General features: G+C 36.7%; 1 protein-coding gene across 7 annotated transcripts in view; it reads left to right on the top strand.

Moving 5' to 3' along the window:
• DMD (dystrophin) overlaps positions 1-21,891 on the top strand; it is a 1,313,294-nt gene that overhangs the window by 879,382 nt on the left and 412,021 nt on the right. For all 7 annotated transcript variants that reach the window (XM_054840966.1, XM_054843533.1, XM_054803063.1 and 4 more), the window contains 3 exons: positions 259-434; positions 16,049-16,196; positions 18,153-18,302. In XM_054840966.1, the coding sequence (XP_054696941.1) occupies positions 259-434; positions 16,049-16,196; positions 18,153-18,302 (474 nt within the window). The remainder of the gene's footprint in view (positions 1-258; positions 435-16,048; positions 16,197-18,152; positions 18,303-21,891) is intronic.

The raw sequence follows: 21,891 nt of genomic DNA on the forward strand, positions 1-21,891 counted from the left end.
GATCTGCCGAATATTACTATAATGATCTTTTGCAGACACGAATGCAGGAGGGAAAAAGGGCTGTAGAGGTGCGCTGAAAGGTGCTTGTTACAAAAACATGAGATGTCTTTCTGTCTGCTTGCCTTTGGATTTTTTTCATTTGGAATTCAGAGGAGAGGAAAAAATTTAACCTCTTTCTATCTGGCCAGTATGTGATGAAACATTTTGTTTCATGCTTGACATTTTTATGAATGCGTATATGTGTTGGGTATTTTGCAGGAGCTTCAGGATGGCATTGGGAGACAGCAAGCTGTTGTCAAAACATTGAACGTAACTGGTGAAGAGATTATTGAGCAGTCGGCAGCAGCAGATGCTAAGGTGCTGAAGGAACAACTGGAAAGTTTGAATACTCGGTGGCAGGAGGTCTGCAGGCAGCTGGTAGAGAAAAAAAAGAGGTAGGTTAAAAGAGAGCAAAAATGTTGAGAAATTATTTTTTGTTATTTTAGATTTGCTTCTGACTTAAGTGTTCAAAGGAGCTCTCAACTTCTGGAGTTTTTGTATTCATAAAAAATGATCAGTAATTAAATTTCACATCCACAATCATTTGTTTAACTCTTTTTTTCTACCTATTCCTGTCAATGACCACCACTCCCTTCCATACTCCACATTTTCATAATTCCACTCCTAATGTTAAAAAAAATAAACAAGCATACATTATTGCTTGATTAAAAGTAGAACAGATTGGAGCTTCATTTACAGAATTTAACATCTTTCTATTTGATAGTATGTCATTAAAATATATGTCTGTAGTACTAATAATACCGTAGCTAATTGATACAGTTAATCCTAATCTAATTCTCTTCGCATCATTAATATCATGAACATCTGCATTTCATAGGTTGGATAAAAAGGACAGGTTGGTTAATACAATGTAACTTATAATCACTTCTTGTTCTCATGCAGTCACAGGAAGCTAGAGCATTTGAGTTACAGATAATACAAAAATGGTTTGACTTCTTTAAAAAGAGAATTTCCAATTTAAAAAAAAAAATAATTGTTGCTGATTACACTGTTTTACAAAAGCATGTATTATTGACCTAGATGCTAGGCCTAAATTGATGACATTCTGCTTCAAAATACAGTCACTGGCAGAGCTTGCTTTATGCATGTTTTTCAAAACCCAGAATATTTCTTATAGAGGTACATTCATGAGTGCTAGAGATGTACTCGGAGAACTAGTAGTATGCAATAGTTTGGTTACTTCTGATGTGTCACATACCATTTTTATTTGGTTTAGAGCCGTGGGGGGCAAAAGCTATGAAAATGTTTGCTGGAATAAGAGAGTGTCCTGAAAGGTTATTATTGAGTTTAATCACGATTAAAGTTTCACTTGGAACATGTTAAAAGGAGGTGGTGCAGGAAGTAAGCTACAGCTGTCAGAAGCTACAGCAGTGCTTTAAATGTTTCTTTCTGCTGTATTTCCAGGTGTTGATGGTAATGTTACTTGTTACACAAGGGAGTCCTTGGCCTTTATTTATCACACTAAAAGCTGTTCTTTTGTACAATGGAAACCCATCTGTGTTTCCAAGCCTTAACTTGTTATGTAAGTGCTAACACTTACAAAACAATAACACATCATTTTAATAGCCCTGTAAGCTGCTGTGGCAACACAGAAGAAAGAAATTGGTGGTTAAGCTTTGTCTGAGAATATATGTTCCAGTTCTGGTAAGGATTGGTACCGTACTTTCCTTCATTTATCAATTGAAATGTGTATCTGAATGCTGGTTTGGCTCAAGGCGGTGTTAGCAGTATATGTAATTTCTTGGCACATTCTATATTTCAAGGAAGCCTAGGATCTGTTAAATGGGAATAATACAGTTATGTTCCCTAGATGAAGGATCTTAAATAAACCCTTGCACATGCCTTCCTCCGTTTGGTCTCTTTGGCTTGTTGACTGGTTGGTTTATCTTTTTCTAGAATGACAGCTTGTGTAATTTTGAGGACAATGATTGCAGAGACCTCGGTCAGTGAACTCCGCATGAATAAATGCATTGCTGTAGAAGGAATACAGACATTGTTGTGTTAAACTGATATAAATGCTTTTGATGTACTGTAGTGAGACCTGTGTGCATCAGGATGGAGAAGTTTGCACTTCTATGCATTGCCTGGTCTTCCTGGCTGCATCAGAGCCAGGGAATGCTTTTCGCTCTCAGATCTTGGAAACGGATCCTACCTTCGGTCTAGCTGCTGCCTCCCAGTACATTTCCCTCCCCCCTCCCGCCCCCCGATCTTTTCACTCTCAGACTGGATTTCCAAAGGAAAGAAACCTAGGTGACAAGAATGTGTCGTGTGCTCTAGCTATGTCTCAACTTTCCTAGGCATGAAAAGACTGTAGGCTTATCTGCTGCACAGTCTTCGTATAGCCTTAGTGTCGTGGGATTTTCATCTCTCTTATGCTTTGGCATCTTTCAGTTGTTCATTAGTTGTCCTAATTTGGTTTGGGATATGGTCACATCCTCTGTTTTTAGGACTTGAAACCCATGTCACCCAAAGTGCCAATTTTTTCATTAAGAACAAAGCATGGGACGAACAAGAAAAGCTGAAGGAAGTGACCTCTACGTGCTTCTCCTGTAGGCTGTCACTTCTTGCTCACTCAGACTCTCACCTATATGTGTGTCTGAGTGTATGTTTGTACAGGAGTCATTCTCACAAGACCGGTATTGCATAGATACAGTTGAACTAACTTGACTGCCACTTGCAATTGCAGTAAAAATGATGCTCGGCTAAATTATGCCAAGAAGTATGTACTTTAACTCGTTCTGAGTTACCATAGCTGGGCTTCGAACAGGAGCTATGCCAGATACCTGAAAACTAACTTCAGTATCTTTCTGACTGTACCGCTGCCTGTTTACCGTTACTCTTCTGTATCTGCTCCTTATTGTTTTCTTTGCTGTCCAAGAGGTCACTGCCAGCAGTCCAAAAGAGCAAATTTAGTCATGGCATTGTACATCACATGTGTTTGTACTATGCAACTGTAGAATGGCAAATTTATGTAAGTATCTCAGTATAAATTATAATAGATCTGAGTGAATTAAAATATTTTTACTCCTCCTTTCCAGAATAGTTTTAATAGATTATTTTCCAAACAAACTTCTAGGTCAGTATGCTTATATTTTGGATCACCTAAGTTTAAATAGTCCTTTAATATTTCTCTTTCTTAAAAATTAAAATGTTCACAGTTAAAAGAATTTTATGATTATGAGGGGGTTTCTAAATTTTTTGTTTAAGTCAGTTTTGAGAATGAGAAAACAGAACCACATTTTAGAACCATAATGGAAAAAGATTGTGTTGAAGGGAAAGCAGACTCGGAAGAATATATTTTCATTTAATATTTTCACAGAAAAATAAAATGGATATTAACATTTAGAATCTTGTACAAATCAGAAAAGAAAATTGATTCTAAAAGTTTTTAAAATAGATTTTATGTTTTATTCTTTGTAGTCAATACTTTGTGCTCTGCTTTGAAAGCTGATTCTCAGTAGCTCAGAGGAGTAGTGATCAATTCGAATTTTGTTTTCTATTAAATTTTTTGGCTCAGTAGATCTCAAGGTAAAAGAAGTGGTAAGAAATTAACAATTGAATGGATTCCAGACAGGAAATCTTACAGTGATTCCTAATTCAAGTATAATGTTGCTAAGCATTATTTAAATGGCAAGGAAATTTTAGTTACTGTAAAATCTATTTTGCTATTGCTTGCCAGGATGGAAGAACTTGATTTTGATAATCCTGCCCAGTTTACAGATGAGGCATAGGCCATTTTGAACATATTTCTCAAGCCATGTTCAAACATACTCATCAGCTGGGTGTTGGGGGGCAAGAATACAGAGGAAAGTAACAGAAACCAAAATGTTTTTGTAAGGTGCATGAACGTAAGAATTTAATTGGAAACAGAGGTATATGGTGACATTTCCAAGAATGCCCATGACATTAAGCTCTCTCTCAGGTAATCAAATACTGAGCTAATAGTGGGGAAACTCCAAAACTGAGCGGATGGGCAACAAGTGGCAGATGATCTTCACCACAGACAAATGTGAGGTAATAAATATTTCAGAGAAACAGTCTATACCATGCTTACATGATACTGAGCTTGCAAATGGCAGTTACAGCTCAAGAAGGTAATCCTGGCTTTATCACTGAGGGTGTTTTCAGGCTCAGTGTAGAGAGGCAGCCAAAAAAGCCATAAAATTTTGGGCAGCATCATTAAGGGTATTGAGAAGAAAACAAAAAAGTGTTGTTTTGCTGCCATTGAACATTGTGGCATGCTCATGTTGAGCGCTGTGTGCAGATCTGCTCTCCGCATGTCAAAGGGTATGATGGACTTACAGAAAGTATAGATGGAGGAAGGCAACTAAAAAGAGCCAGGGGTTGGAGCGGCTGCATTGTGAGGAGGGACTTGAGAAGCTGGGGATCTTCAATCTAGAGAGAAATCTCAGGAGAGATATGCTTGAGGTTTACAAAATCTCAGTGGTGGGTAAAGTGAATGTGGAACAACATGTTATTCACCTAATTCCTTAATACCAGAAGTAAAAGGTACTTGTTGAAATTGTAAGAGATAGTAAAATCAATTTAAAAATTACTACTTTACATTATGGTTTCTGAATGTCTGAGGTTAGCTGGCCGCAGAAGGTTGTAGAGGGGGAAAAAAAAAAAAAGAAAAAAAAGGACTCAGTCCTATAAAATCCTTAATCTAATAACAGTGGATTCTGGGGGAGTATGAGATGAATGGACTACAGAAAGCGGCCAGTCTTCTGTGCTCCCTTTAATTACCATCTCCAATGGCAATGTTGGTGGCAATCTGTTGGGCTAGCTGACATGCTCAGCCATTTTTCATGTTCTGATGCACCGATTATATTTCGGGAGGGGTGTGTGGGGGTGGAGGTTCTACAGAATTACGTTGTCATTTATCCTCAGGATGCACTGTTAAATGGTCTACTATTTATTCTGTATGAGAACATAATATTATCACTGCATTGATAAAGACTGTAAATTCAAAATATTTCCTGTAACCATCATGAAACCCTGTGGTTGGTTGACTTAAAAAGGGAAGATTGATACATGATATAATTCTGAGAGTTTCAACATGTTAATCCAGTTTTCATAAATAATTTGGAATAAGTATTAAACTACCTGCATAATAAGAACCGCAAAACAGATCAAAACCATGAAATTCTGTAAATAACTGAAACTGGTCGTAGGTTCACTAGACACTAATTTTAATCTTAGTGGTATTCTGGCAGATTTAATGAATTAGAATTATTTGGACCAGAAAAGGACAATTTAATTAAAAACAGACAAGAGAATAAAGCAAATCTCAAAATAATTTGCGGAACCTGTACTGCTCTTCAGTAAAAATAAGCTGTTTTTTTTAAGTTTTAAAAGGTCAAATGCTGATCCTAGGCAAAGCACAGGCTTAAAAATGCCTTTGTATCTCCTTTCTTTGGTACTGTAGATCAAGAGGTTATGCTTGAGTTAGGTTTGCATTGGATGCTATCTTTCATTTGCCTTTAGCAAAGAGTTTCAAAGCTGTAGAAGTTTGAATTCAGCGTTTAATGTTTCTGTATGTTGCAGTTTAATCCATCCAGCTAAGAATTACGTGAGAATGTAATTTTAGCACGTCTAGTCATTTAATCTTACTGCAAACTTCGGAATAGACCAGGCAGTTGAATAAAGTGAAACTTGACTGAAAGTCTGATAAGCTGATAGTTAGCAAATTGGGAATTTAATTGAGTTTTTGTCAGCATTTTGCTGCAAGCAGCATGTTTTGGAGAAGTTTGAGTTTGTACTCTGGAACAGTGTTGCTCACACTGGAAGGGAGACTTTGGAGACTGGGGGAAATTGCAGCAACCCCTTGAATAGATGCTACTAACACCAGACAAAAGAGAGGGGGAAAAACCCTGCCTGTTTCTTCCTCTTCATGCTCCAGCGATCATTTTGAATACAAAAAAAAAAAAAAAATCTTCTAAACTGCACCATCAGAAGATCTCTCTGCCTTTTTGTTCCCTGAGATGCATCAGGCCATATTATGCTCCGCATGCCTGTGCGGAGTGATGCTGCTGGGACACCCGAGTTTTGGATGACTTTGGGAGGCAGTGTCTTGCCATCAGGGCGTTGGAGTGCACTCGAGGGCCTGGGTGGTGGCAAACTCCAGGGCTGCGGTGGCAACCTGGTGCTGCACCCTCACTCCCGCTACAGGAACGCATGGGCCGCCAGAGCTAGGCAAGGGAATGTATACCAGGAGGAGAAGCAACATCTCACATAGGAGCTTGATAAGGTGAAGGCTCATAAATGAGGTTGTCAGCACTCTTGTAACAGTGGTGCTGGCTGGTCTTTGTATTTTCCATCTCTGATAAAAATTTCTTGTGTAATTTTTGAAAACAGATGCCCAGGAATTAGATTCCTTCGCTGTTTCAGAAGTAATAAGTATGGGGGTTTTTTTATTCATAACAATGTGCCGTTTGTTAAAACTGAGTTCTGCTGAATGGAAGAAAAATTTTTATTATTTTAGCTGCAAATACATTTGCACTTTTAATGAGCTTGAACCTGCAGACTGTCTGTTCAGATCTCTACTCAAGCGAGTTTGAAGTAATTATGGAAGGAATGACAGAAAAAGGCTGTTTACCAGAGTATTTTCAAATACTTTTCTGAATATAAAAACATAAGTTTTTTGTTCTAAATTAAAAAAAAAAAAAGTTATAAAGTAAATATTTTTTAATGTTTTTTATACCTTACTTTCATTATTCTTTTTTGGCCATAACACACTAGCTACCAGTCATTGGTTTGCTTCACCTGAACACTCAGTATATCGAAGGCTGGGATTAGCTTCTCATTGCCATTTCAAAGCTGGCTTAGGATGAAGAGATTTCATGACAGTTAAGTCAATAAATATATTTTTTCTTTCCAACATAAAATTAGTTATATATTGAATTTTCTGAATATTTCTTTTTTTGACTGTTCCAATTTCCTACAGTAAATTACTAGAAAAGAATCACTCTGGTATAAATTAGCACTGTGTTTACAAATAATGTAGCTAAATTTCTTACTGTTTAGTATTTATATCTGACTTTTCTAAAGTTTCTCTGATATTTTTCATTTCAGTTATTTTATTTAAAGTTCCTTACCCAAATGAAGCATATTTGGACGTTATTTAGAGAAAGAAAGAAAATTAATTCTCTCTTAGTAAATATTTTCTCTAAATTGCCAAGTTACTATTTTGGTGGCTTCTTAAATTCTCAGTAACAGCTACTAAATGCACTAATTCCTAATCTTAGAAATACCATAAATACGAAATCAACAGCTGAATGTTAAAAAAAAAAAAAAAAAAAAGGCACCAAAACATTATTGGAAGTGCAAGTGGGAATATGAGTCACACGTGCAGATCTGTCCTACTCCTGTGATTGCACATTTTCTATCTCCAGCTGACACCTCCCAAATAAAGCCAACATCACTTGTGTGCGGTTACAAACTGTAAACATCTAACGTGTTCAACAAACTATTTACGGGTTGCTATGGTATTGGTATCACATTATTGACTATGGAGAAAATACATGAGCTGAACTATGCATTTTATGTGATTTCCAGAAACTGTAAATGAAAAAAAATAAGCTTACTTGAAATGGGCCATGACTGTTTATATACTAGTTAACCATTATAACTAAGGATTAATGATAGTAAAAAAGTATATCCAGGGTATTTTGTAGACTACCATAAGAATTTGTTATTGATTCAGTTTAATAGTTAAGAAAACCAATCCCTATGAAATATCACAGATACAAAATGTTATTAGGAAAAAGAATTATTTTAATTAATTTACTACTTAATATTAAATACTGAATATTAATACATTCACTACTATAAGTATACTGTATATAAAATTCACATAAACAGCTGTGCAGTCAGAACAGTTGACCAAGGGGCCTTATGAATTTAGAAATACAAACAGAAAGCTGTCGTGTTTTAATATGGAAAAGTAATGTGCCTGAGAATAGCAGTCACGTAGAAGACCAAAAGTTACATAGGAAATTCTGTACTTCCCTGCTATAGTTTAAGAATTTTGCAGCAAATGAGCTGGGTTACATTTCAGGGTTAATGAAACAAACCGTTTGCCAACAGAGAAGCAGTGTAAAAGCTCTTGGGAATTTAGACTGGTTTAAAAGCACGCAGATCTGTGCTGGAGATGGATCTGTTTGGTTCCATAGGACCACCTGCTGAAATGACATCTTATTCCTCAATCGCCTGCTAACCCAGCAAGGTGTACTCCCAACTTCTTTCTCAAGAGCTGCTCTGTCCATGTCTGAGTCAACTGGTGGCTCGTGCTCCTCATTCCAGTTTGTTTAGGCTCAGATTTGGAAGACCATACTCCCTTAATAACAATTTACTGTTAATTTGTCATTGCCGCTGTGGATTTAAACCCCTAGAAATTACATGTGTCTGTTGTTCCAAATGTAATTACGGTGATAGAAATCAGCTTGTTCAAAAAGTGCAATCAGTCATCGAGTTAAAAATTTTTATTTGATTAACTGGTTCAGCTAATATAGCGAGTGCTTTATTTTTGTGGCTTGCATAATATGATACTTGTCATGCAGAATGCTATTTATAATAGAAGTAATGTTCTAGCAGGCCAAGAACAAATTGTAAAGTAAATTATGAAGTGCACCTGCAGCTCCCATTAATTGCAATGGACCTTTTAATTACTATACTACATACTGTTCCTGACTAGGATAAGGAAGTAGATCCTTATGGAACATTTTTTTTTTTTTTTTTTCCTTTTTGGTCTGAATTCTGAAACCCTTCTGAGCATATATATACACACACACAAAACATCTCTAAAAGAATTCTTGGAAAGTCTTAGGTTGAAAACATCCCACATTGCTCAGATAATAAAACTCAGTCCTACTGATCAACATTTAAATTAGTCATCAAAGTAAAAATCTTTCCTTCATGACTAGGAGAAGTTTTAAATGTTTTAAGGGTTGCAGTTGAATTCATAAGGGTGATAAAACTGACAGTGTACTTAAGATGAAAAAGGAATCTTGCCAATTGCTATCTCTGCTAGGAGACAAGAAATCTTTTTGATTTCCCATTCAAAATACTATACAGCTCAATAATTTTGCTCTCAGGTGCATTGAGTTGAACACTATGCCTTTTCTGTGCCAGAATTAACATATTTAAAGTTGAATCTTTCTCAGGTTTGTCCTTGGGGTACCATCACATAACGCCTCCATTGAGCTATGCACTTTACAAATGAGTAGAAGTGATAGGAAACCAAAAAAAGTAAAGCTGATGCTGAGAGCTTAGGTTCTGGGGAATCTGGCCACGTTGAGGGACAGAGGTTTTATTGTGCGGTTCACAGCGTAGCACTGGATGACTGATTCCCAGGCTTCCACGTAGTCAAGGCAGAGAGGGACACTGCCTCAGAAAGATTTGAAGTTGTGCTTCTGCTTTTAAGATTACAGGGAGCTAGTATTTCTTCATGTTTACAGTTACAAATCTCAGTATAGATTAGCATCTGCCTCAGTTTCACAAAAATAAATGTTTTGATTGGTTGGTTTTAGATAACCTCCTTTGACTTAAGAAGAGCATTTGATGTCTCAAGTACACACACGCTTCTCAGTGAAGAACACTGACAGAAATGTGATGCTGTAAAGCTGGTTCTTCTCTGCCTGTCCTGTACAACCAAAATGTGTAATTCTGTACACATTAGGAAGGTCCAGAATTTCTGGCTGCATAATAGCACTTCATAAGAGATTCAGAGCTGCAGTACATGGGCACAAGGAATATGAGAGTCCAGCAGCATCAGGACTTTTCACTGATATTGCTTGCATTTCCGGAAATCCTAGACAAACAACAGTTCCTGAAAACAGTCGTGCAGGTTTCCATAAGAATTTAAGATGAAAGCATTAAAGTAGGGCTGCTAATTGGCTTCTTTTGCTATTTATGATGTTCACTTTTTAATGTATTTGTATAAATGTAAGTATATGTGTGTATACCTGTATTTATATTTGTCTATATATGCATGTGTGTATGTATATACATATATCAAGACATAAATAGTTTTGGAAGATTTTGTTGTTTTTACAGTAAATATCTTCCCTTTCTTTTTCCTCTGAAGAACAATTTGGCACCAGTGGCTTGTGTTTGTTTAATCTCTAGGCAGTTACTCTGGAGTAATTTGTTTATGAGCTTAAAAAAGAGCAGTAGTGGGCTCATATGTCTAGTAAATATTAGAATATACTGTGTTAAGAACAAAAGCAAATAAACCTGTTTGCTGATTTAGAATTCCATTCTAGATCTAAAGCAGGAACTTGATCTAGAGCTTGTGTTGAGAGCCTGTTCAGAGCAGCAGAAATTTGCTGCCTCCCTGGGGCCCAAGTTAATGATGTGATGAGAAAATCTCCTACCCTGGTACGCCCTCAAGTTATTATCCATTGTCGATTTTTTTTCATGTAGGTGGGGATGAACTTAGAATAAGAAGTCCAATGGCAAACAAGAGAGACTTCAGGGCCTTGGGATGACTGCCGAAGGGATCAGGAGCACAAGTAGTGTGGCCTATCCTTCCAGTTGCAGGGAATGATGAGGGAAGCAACAAGACAACCCAGCAGATCCATGCTGGCTCTGTGACTGGTGTCACTGGTAGAATTTTGGATTTTTTGATCATGGATCAACCTGTGTGACACCAGGCCTGCTGATGACAGGCAGGGGGGGTAGGGGTACATCTGTCTCTAAGGGGGAAAAGGATCTTTACACAGGGCTTAGCAGGACTCATCGAAAGAGCTTTAAACTAGATTTGAAGGGGGAAAGGGATAAAACCAGGCTCACTAGAGATATGCCTGGGGGCAGCACGCCAATGTTTGAGGGAGTATTTGTATGTATCTGTAGCGTCTACACTTTTCAGCTTCTCACACGCTGCCAGGTGCACAAGAAGCTGGGAGAGCACAGCCAAGACAGCTGACCCAGGGCTGTTCCCTACCTTACGTCATGCTCCAGATATAACTGGGGAGGCTAGCTGGGAGGCAGGATTGCTGCTCAGAAACAGACTGGGCACTGGGTGTGGGTTTTGGTTTGGGTTTTGGCTTTTTTTTTTTTTTCCTCCTTCTGCATGTGGTAAGCAATTGCATTTGCACATCACTTGTGCTATTATTGTTATTCTCTTCCTTTGTTATCCTATTAAACTGTATTTATCTCAACCTATGAGGTGTTTTTCCATTCTTACCCCCCTCCCCTTGAGGGATAAGCAGGGGGTGAGCGAGCATCTGTGTGGTGTTTAGTTACTGGCTGGGGTTACACCATGACACCTGCTTAGTGGATGAGGGAAAGGCTGCAGGTGTTGTCTAACTATGCTTTAGTAAAGCCTTTGACACCATTTCCTGGACAAACTGGCTCCTCATGGCTTGGATGGGCGTACACTTCACGGGGTAAAACACTGGCTGGATTGCCGGGCCCAAAGAGTTGTGGTGAATGGAGTTAAATCCAGTTGGGGGCTGGTCACAAGTGGTGTTCCCCAGGGCTCAGTACTGGGGCCAGTTCTCTTTAGTATCTTTATCAATGATCTGGATGAGGGTATTGAGTGCACCCTCAGTTAATTTGCAGACAACACCAAGTTGGGCAGGAGTGCTGATCTGCTTGAGGGTAGGAAGGCTCTACAGAGGGATCTGGACAGGCTGGATCGATGGGCCAAGGCCAACTGTATGAGGTTCAACAAGGCTCAGTGCCGGGTCCTGCACTTGGGTCACAACAAACCCATGCAATGCCACAGGCTTGGGGAAGAGTGACTGGAAAGCTGCCCGGCAGAAAAGGACCTGGGGGTGTTGGTCAGCATCCAGCTGCATATGAGCCAGCAGTGTGGCCAAGGCGGCCAACAGCATTCTGGCTTGTATCAGACATAGTGTGGCCAGGAGGACTAGGGAAGTGATGGTCCCCCTGTACTCGGCTCTGGTGAGGCCACACCTCGAGTACTGAGTTTAGTTTTGGGCCCTTCATTACAAGAAAGACATTGAGGTGCTGGAGTGTGTCCAGAGAAGGGCGATGAAGGGTCTAGAGCACAAGTCTTATGAGGAGCAGCTGAGGGAACTGGGGTTGTTTAGCCTGGAGAGAAGGAGGCTGAGGGGAGACCTTATTGCTCTCCACAACTGCCTGAAAGGAGGCTGTAGCCAGGTGGCTGGTGGTCTCTTCTCCCAAGTAACAAGCAATAGGACAAGAGGAAATGGCCTCAAGTTGTGCCAGGGGAGGTTGAGATTGGGTGTTAGGATAAATGTCTTCAGGGAAAGGGCTGTCAATCATTGGAACAGGCTGCCCAGGGAAGTGGTTGAGTCACCATCCCTGGAGGTATTTAAAAGATGTGTAGATGTGGTGCTTAGGGACATGTTTAGTTGTTGGACTTGGCAGTGTTAGATTTGTGATTGGATTTGATTACCTTAAGGGTCTTTTCCAACCTTAATGATTCTATGACCCTTGGCTGGTACAGTAGGGTTCTCCTTCCTTTTTCTATCAATACACACTTCCTAATAAGCACCTATGAGTGTCCTCCTCCTGGTTTCCGTCGTGCCTTTCAGTTTCTCGAAAGAGATGACTACACCCTATATACCTGTACTGTTGCAGACTTAGAGCACGTGACTCCTCACTCTCTGGTTCTTGAACAATAGCTGGCAAAAAAATTGTCCTGTGTGAGGGTAGATTTAAATTTATTGCTTTCCTTCTGAAATGCTTGAGATAACAGCAATCTACGGATAGATCAGCTGAGCTAGGAAAAAAGCATCTTCCATTTAAACCTGTACTTCCTTTTACTAATCTCCTTTACATGAACTTTGTATATTTATTATGACTGAATGCATGATTTATTATTGGACTTCATAATACTTAATAATCTATTCTGCATTTGCTTTTCTGTATATATAATTTTTTTCAGCCATAATCACTGCAAATCCATTTCCTGAAAACCTATTAAGAATATTTATAATTCACAGCCAATATTTCAAGAAGAACTTAGTGCTTTTTTTTGTTATCTAAATGCATCGAATTGACTCAGGAAATAAAATATCTACCACTTAATTGTGGATGGAGAATTTTAAATATCCCATTCATTATTATTACTACTACATGCTTAAATAAATCCTACAAAAACATTAAACTTGAAGGTTAACAAAGAAATAATGCTTCATATTTCAGAAATGAACAGAGAACTTCTTTAAACTGTGCTCTAAAGAAAAAACCTTGACAGTGTGAGCTACTTATTCATAATTATTTGAAAACATCAATGTGTAATAAAGTTTCATAAGGTTTTTCTTATCCAAGATTGTTTGATATATATTGTTTGAAGTTGCTACTTTTTTAGTTTTTTTAAGTACAAAAGAAAGGATAGATTTAGGACAATAGTTGGAGATGCTTTCAAAAAGTGTTGGTTCTGGTAAATTGAACACTTCCCCCCCCCCCCCCCGCCCAAGAACACCTTTGTAGTGATGCTGTCTTGCCTTGCTTTTGCCATCCAGGAAAGACTGTCACATGCATGGCGGCTATCATATTTTTCAGGTCTCCTTAAAATGTGGCATGTTTAGTGTAGCCAGACTGCGAGATGCAGCAGCTCGATAGTGAAGACTGGCAAAGAATATTGTCTTTGGTACTTTACTCTGGTTTTTAATCTACTATTTCGGAGAGAAGTCTGTAGAGCCTGTAGAGTGTTTATTAATCTAGCAATTCTCATCTTGCAAGGATGCCTTGTTAAGAAAATGCAATAAATACCAATAAGATGGAAGGCAGGTAAAACACTAGCAAAAGTTTTGCTAGTTTGCAAGTTGTATAAAATAATAGTTGAATTGTATCCTCCTGTTTTTATTTTATAATAGTCGGCATTCCAACAGCATGACTCTTTCCCTCCTCAAAAAAATCTTAATCTATAAAAATTTCTTGCTTATACCATGAAATCAGATGATTCTTTTGCTGTGAAATGACATTTAATTCAGCTCATATACTTATGCCCTCTTCCCTACTAGAATTTTCACTGCGGACCAAACCAGGCTTCTCCCATTTTATACTGTAACCTGGATGATGTTATTTAAAAGGCATTTTACAAATCTTACAGTTTTTCTTCCTTTGTTTTCCCTCTAACCAAATGCTTTTACTTAAAACATTAAGGAAGCATTTTTCTTTCCTTGTAAATAAATGTTTCAAATGTGGGACACTTGAAGTCACTTGAATACTTTTATTATCTGGAAATTACACTGAGGGGGAAAAAAAGTCATGTAAGATTTTAATGACTTAAAGTTAGATTTCTTAATATAAGGTGAAACGTTTTGGGGCTTTGAATGTACAAACTTCTGTAAGACAGATACTGACTGTTGGAAATTTCTATATTTCTGTTTGAATAAAAACTTTTAATCTATAGTTTCGAAGCTGTTTGTCAGACTGTGTGTGTGTGCATGCGTGCAGGCAAGTGTGTCAAGCAACTATTATTTTCAGTATTTTTTTGTTAGATGATGTGAAGCTGACACTTTTTATTGATTCATTTTTGCCTGAAGCATACTCATAATAGCTTTTCTAAAGAGACATCTTTGCTTAAGTCAGCCATCAGAAAACATAATTTCCTAAGGAAAAAAAAATAAAATTGTAAATAAATGATGGTGTATTTTAAAATAGATGTCATTCCATGGGACTTCTCAGTGTTCTGTGGGCACTGACCATCATGGCAAGTATGGAAGACCAAAGTTAAAACCATTTTCATTCTGCTTTAATACATTTTTGCACTCAGAAATAATATATTAATAATACTGACCTTCATTCTCCACTGTAGTGTTGAGTTATGTCTTTAACATACTAATACAACCTCTTATTATGTGTAATAAATGACCTAACCTCTCAAACTCAGTTGGACCTTGGAAATAATAATAATAATTAAAAAAAAAAAAAAGCTGGTTTTACATCTTTGCTATCTTTGCTTTAATCTCAAGTAACCTTAATAAAACAACAGCAACAACAAAAACCTATACTTATTTAACAGGTTATTAATTATTGTATAATTTTATTAATATTTATTTAATCCTTCCATACAGGTAAGACTCAGCGTAACCTCAGTTTTGTGAATAAGTTTGGAGGATAAATTACAAGTGATTTATGTAAAACATAAATTTTCTCCTTCAGAAGCGATCCACCCATAATGTTAGTCCCAAAGGACTCGCATTCTGCCAGTGCTCTTCCCTGCTGCCCTTGAAATTTTTCTTATGCATCTCTTGATGACTTTGGAAGCTTAGGCACAAAAGTTCAGCTCTCCATATATTTATACAGTCATAGTGAAGGTAGTCTTATCTGACTTTAGACACCTGCAATGTTTATGCCTTAGGTGGTCAGCTGGATTTCCTTTAATTAATAAAAGAAAAAGGTTGTATAGCAGAATTCGTCTCTTCCTATTGTAATTATCTAAGATGAATCCATGTATCACACACTAGAAATGCCAAGTTGTATTCAATGAAGAGAATCTGGGTGAGAAAATCAACAGCTGGGTTGTAGATGTAGACAAAGTAGACATCTAAAGTTAGGTGAGATAAATAGAGAATACAAACCTTATCTACTTTTTAGGTTGATTTTGAGTGCTTTACTCTAAGTATGTTGCACAGTCACCAAAATACCTGTTTGTACAATATGTCCAAATGGGTTTAAGTGTCTGTTTTTACAGATTCAGTTTGGTAAAATTTGCTGCTAGAATTCTTAGTTTCTGACACTGGGCTTCCCTTCTGTTAGTTGACACAAAAATCTGGTCTAAATTATTAACAGTTCTAGTTTTGGTGTGCTTGTTTGCTCCCTGCCATATGTAATCTGGAAGCTGAATTTAATGACATTACAAATTATGACTTGAGTTTTTCTTTTAAAATACATTTAATGCTATGTTAAAAGGATGGTGGTCTGATAATTTTGATGTGAAAAAATCTAAAAAATTTGCTTTCCCCTGCCTCTCTTTTCATATGGATAAGCATTTCAACATAAAAAGTAAATGTATAGAAACATTAATTTCACATTTTTATTACAGGCTAGAGGAAGAAAAGAATATTTTATCAGAATTTCAAGAGGACTTGAACAAGTTGATTTTATGGTTAGAGGAAGCAGACAGCATTATTGGTATTCCCCTTGAACCAGGGAATGAAGACCAGTTAAGAGACTGCCTTAGCAAAGTAAAGGTATTGTGAGTTTTATTTTTAATGTTTTCATACTTTATCAGTTCTACATTAAAGAACATTAAATGGTATTTTCAGAGAAGGCTTCTGTCATCAAACACAGCATTCACTCAACTTTTTTAGATAAATCAAAACAGTGGAATTTCAAAACCCAAATACAAATATATATTGATCGTACTAAAATCAGAAAAGTAATGGAAAAAGTACTGAAAGGAAAATACCTATCCTGTCACTAGGTAACTAATCATTATCTTTTTCATCCTCATTTCTTAATTCAGAACTTGCCTGTTATATCTGTAAAACATTTCTCTATAGGTGTCTCGTTAACCTTTTATAACTTCTCACTTATTAAATGGTATTCAGTGTTTCACAAGAGTATCTAGAATTTCATGCATAATTATAAATGTCAACTGGTTAAAGTATCACTGCAACATTTTCTAGACTGAAGAGTTCAGTGAATTTTTAAAAATGCTTTAAAAAAACCCCAACAGACTATTAACTGTTTGTTTTTAAATGCTGGAATATTGTCATGAAGATGTTAGACTATGATACTAATAATAAATATATCCAATAGAAGTTGCTCTGTTTAGTTTCTGAAATGTGTCCAATAGAATGACTATATTTAATAACTTGCACAGTAATGAACTAAACTGTAGTTGGAAAATGTATATTACTTATAGAATACCTACCTAAAGGTTTCCCATCATCTCTTGAAGATAAGGACTAGTTATCCTTTAAGGTAATCCAAGTTGAACAAATTCAGCAAGTGATGGAATAGAACATTAAAGAATCTGAAGGAAACTTGTCAGAATTTGTTCTATCCTTCTTTCAACAACATATGAAAAAAATCTAAAAGATGCTTTAGTAAAAATCTGCCTTCAAGTTTCTTTTTAAATAAACAAAAATAGGATAAATAGCATATGAGGAAATGAAGAGTTAACCATGTGCTGAGTTTGTCCCTCTGACTGTTTAGCATAAGATGTCAGTGAGTTGGACAGAGAATTTGTGAGGATTTGCCTCCATTGTTAAGGATATCAGAATGCAAAGAAATATTTATAAGGGGTGTCAGATGCATCTTATAATTTGTAGACATAATTACAGGTTTAAAGTCTAAATTGATTGTTTAGAACCACAAAGGTTCCCACTCCTTATTTATACACAAATATTTCCCACTTGTAGTATTCCCAAGGGATATATAATCCAAAATTAAGGATGTTAGCATCTCTTATTTGTATCTCATTTTTACAGTCTACCTTGTTCTTTTGGAGCTACAAAAGAGAATATCTCCTAATGCAGTAAATAATAATACATTGGCTCACAATGTGGTTCATTTCATACCTACCTGTTTATGTTAATTGAAAAAAACCCCAACAAACTGAACTTGAAGAACTTTATCTTATAGTTATATTATATTTATTTGATATATCAAGTTACTTTGACAATATAAGTTTGCAGTAACTGCATACATGATGGAGAAGTGGTACATTTAGATGATGCCTTGCATCCTTTGGCTTTACTTGGATTTTTATGAACATACATGAACATTCTTCATTATGAGGTTAGGCTGGAGGACTTTTCACCAAATACCATCTGGGTGACTGTGTTCACAGTGTGGAACATGTTAAAACTCTTCTCCAAAGTGTTTGGTCTTTATCATATTGAAAGATTATTAAAATTCAGGTACATGAGCTATTGTGTGTTCAGAAGTGGAATTTATCATGTAACAGAGATTAAGATCCTGAGAAACTCTGTATTTTTTGGCCTTTAGGGCTCTCTTTAGGCTTGATCTACTAATACAGTCTCTTTTGGGGAGTTAGCCTTCTACATTCAGAAAGCAATGGTTATTTGTCTTGAATTGAGTTTATTCCTTCAGCTGATACACCAATCGATAAGGGTGAAGATAAGAGAGCTGAAAATTCTACCACAGTTCATCTTAACTGGTGTATTTGTCTGTTCCAGTTAAGACTTGAAGAGCTGCCGCCACACAAGGGAATACTGAAACGATTAAATGAAACTGGAGGAATAGCGCTTGGAAGTGCATCACTGAACCCAGACAAAAAACATAAGCTTGAAAGTACACTGAAGGAGGCTAACCATCGCTTGTTAAAGGTTAGACATATTAGTGATATAACTGTGGTATAAAATTTTAATCTGCAGCATATATTTGCATTATACATTTTCTGGTACGTATTATTTTTCTCCATATGAAGAGACATTTGTATGCATGATGAACCTGAGGAAGAAAAATGTGTGCAATACACTGCTGTGAGAAACAATGACAGCAAACCAAGAGCATTAGTGCCTGAAGTGATGATGTTGCATCTAAATACACTCCCTGAATTACGGGTCTGCTGCTTAAGGGTGGAATGCAGAGCATCTTTTTAGTAGCCTGGTTGTTTTGAGGGTACAGCAAAGTGCCACTCATTTTGCTTTCTGGGATCTCCATACTCATGGAGAGAAGGGAGGATTTTGTTGTATTTTATTGTTGAAGTAGCATATTTTTGTGTTGGAAACTGGTGACAATGAATAGCAAATCTGGTAAAGAGAGGTAGATAATTTGAGTGCTTTCATGTAGCTTCTGCTTCTCATGTAGCAGAAATGGTAGGAAGTGTTGTCCGGAGGACCACCGCCCAAGGTATGGATTAGCCTGGTCAGAAAAGGTCAATGTAGAATCAGCTGAAGGATTAGTTCTGAGACTGATAGCAAAATCAGAATCTGGGAAATTAACCTGTGATATCTGTTTCTTAAAGTTACCAGGATGCCGGGGTAAAAAGAGAGAAGTATTTGTTGTGTTTAACTCGGGGTGGGGGGGAGGGGGGGAAGGTGAGAAAATCTTCTTCTGAGTACCTTACTGAAAAGACAAGCTAGAGTTTCTGGTCAAGAATACTACATCCTGGGGGGTTTTGTTACCATTTCTGTGAACACAGTTGAATTTCAAGCACAGATCTGGGAAATAAACAGGAACTTATTTGATATGGGACTCTCATTAATTTCTTCCTAATAGAAACAGTCTGTCAAGGTTCAGAATATTAGCTAATGGTTCAGGCAAAAGTGGATAATAAATATTGATCACATTCACAAACTCCAAGTTGGACACATAAATCATTATTTGGGTGCTTGGACAGAAAGTATCTCTTTCGCTACAAATGAGTTTCTGAAATCAATGTATGTAGAAGAATTCAGAACATTTCAAGATCAAAATAGTGTTACTTACTAGCTGAAGTAAGCACATACATAGCTGAATTTAGGCACCACGATTTGAATACCTGAGCTGTAGTATTAAAATGACAACATTAGTTTGCAGGATTTTTTTTTTTTTTTTTTTTTTTTACTTTTAGTAAAATCACACAAATACATTTTAACGAAATTTGTAGTTTGTCTCTGAATGTAAGTCATATACCTAAAAACTTTGCATTTTCATTTTATGCTTGCCGCTGCAGAAATGTTCCTGGTTACTTGTTACAGTCAGAACAACTATGAATGCTGTTGAAAGTAGTTAGGTCTGGATGAAATACGGGGGACAAAGCTGCTGTTTAGTGAATCATTGTCTTTGCAAGTTTATGGCTCCTAGATCTAAGTAATGTGTCTGGCAAGACATTAGGCTTGAAATTTACCACTTGAAAACTTCCATTTACTTCTAAAAGAGACTAAAACCAGAAAATTGAAATTCCATTTGAGATCGTTACTTAATCACATTATTTTGATTTCAGTTATCTACCTATGGAGGTGTAAAAACTTAGTTCTCACTGGTAGCTGAATCTAAAGAATCTGAAAAATGAAGTATATTTTTTTTAATGAACAGAAACTGGCTTTGAAAATTACAAGACTTGAATCCATACAAGTTCTATGCAATGTTCTCTTTCTCTGAAGGTTTTCTATTTCCCATATGATTTTGACAGACTTTAAAAAAAAAAAAAAGTTAGAAGCTCATTTTGGGTTTCTGTCATTGGATTTTTCCAATGAAACTGAATGGAAAAATATTTATTTTTTCATTTACATATTTTTTCTCTTACAATTTGTGTAGAAAAGCTCAATTAATTTTTTTCCCCTTTCTCCTCTGAAACTCTTAAGGTCTATAATAAAATTAGAAATCACGGAAAGAAAGTCCGCAGGCCTGACAGAGAGATATAAATTGTCTTCCTTCAGTTATAGAACAGTAACCACTGGAAAAAAACTCACAGAATTTTACTGTGAGCCAAAGCTCACAGTTCCGGCACTCTTATATCAGGAGAACTTCTGTAGGTCACCTGAGGGTGGTTCTGTAGTAAGTTTTTAGATGAGGATATATTTTTTGTGTTCCTCAAAGCACAGTGAACAAACACCACATAGAGATTTCTCTGGGGCTTTTCTATCTCTCCATCCCCTTCTAAGAGTGTATCATACACTTTAATCTTTTGTTTCTAGCTGTTTGTTTTGTTTTCTGGCATGTCTGCTAGAAATGAACATGTAGCCATCTACTATTTCTGATTATCTCATATTGCAGGATGATGATATTTTCAAAATACGAAACATACATGACAGTTACATAAATAATGTAAGGTTGGTCCTTATCTGGCATACGCTAGAGTAATTCTGTTCACTTCAGAGAAGCTGTGACAATTTACACCAGCTGAGAATGTAGCCAAATATCTCCTAAGGTTATGACAAATTTTTGTTTTGCCTTGATCTGCCAAGCAGGGGAATGGAGGACAACACCTGTGAGTCTTAACCTTCAAGGTGACATATTTGAAATAAGTCATGTTCAAACCTTCTTTACAGTCACAGAAACTGTTGCCCTACAGCAATGGAAATAAGCCGAGAAAAGAAATTGAGTATGAAAGGAATTGCAGTCACATAAAAGAAGCTTTTTTGTTTTTGCTTCAGTATTGTCTTTGCTTTTGGGTGTTTATATCACGTGCTGATGACCTTGAGAATAGATATATGAAGAGTTTTTCTTCCTTTAGATAGTAATAATTTTAAAATGATATTTCTTTAGACAACTTTATTGAATAGTGATTCTAATAGGCTGCTAGCTCAGACATAGTTTAAGCAGAGAATGAAGATTAAAACCCACATTTGAAAGCATGACTTTTAAATCCTCGCCTGGTTTTATTTATTGTACCCTCTCCAAAGCCAGTATTTCTTGTAAAAATGAAAATAACGCTATCTTTGTGAAATCTTAATAGTATGAAAAATGAAGTGTTTTATAACCATTTTTATGCCTTCATATCAATATTTTTTTATTTATTTTCAGAGCTCAAAGTATCTTCTGCTGTGATAGCCAAGCAAGCTAACCACCTAGTGCTTCAAAGCATACAAAAGGGGTACTAGGCAGTGGAGTTTGTGATGAATGCAGTTCTTGTCATATACCACCTGCCAGGGCATATAACAGATCTGTAATGGGTTTCTTACCTTTTACTGTGCAGTAAATGGATTGATAGATTAGGTCTGAGACCAGTGAACCATGGAATCAGAGGTTTGCTGGAAGGAGTTTATTACTCTTTAATATTATTCTTGGTCTGATGTCAGCCAAGAGGGATGAGCTAGATTATCTGAAAGTAAGCTGGATGCCAAAATCAGCATTCTCCTCATTTATCCACCTTAGTCTTCACAACATCTACTGTATGTATTATGAAGGTTATTATAAGTGCCTGATGGAGACATTTTGTTTTGCTGCCTTTTAATTTGTCTGCTAGTATTAGAACTAATTACTAGGCAC

This window comes from Grus americana, chromosome 1 (genome assembly GCF_028858705.1).
Source record: "Grus americana isolate bGruAme1 chromosome 1, bGruAme1.mat, whole genome shotgun sequence".
NCBI lineage: Eukaryota > Metazoa > Chordata > Aves > Gruiformes > Gruidae > Grus > Grus americana.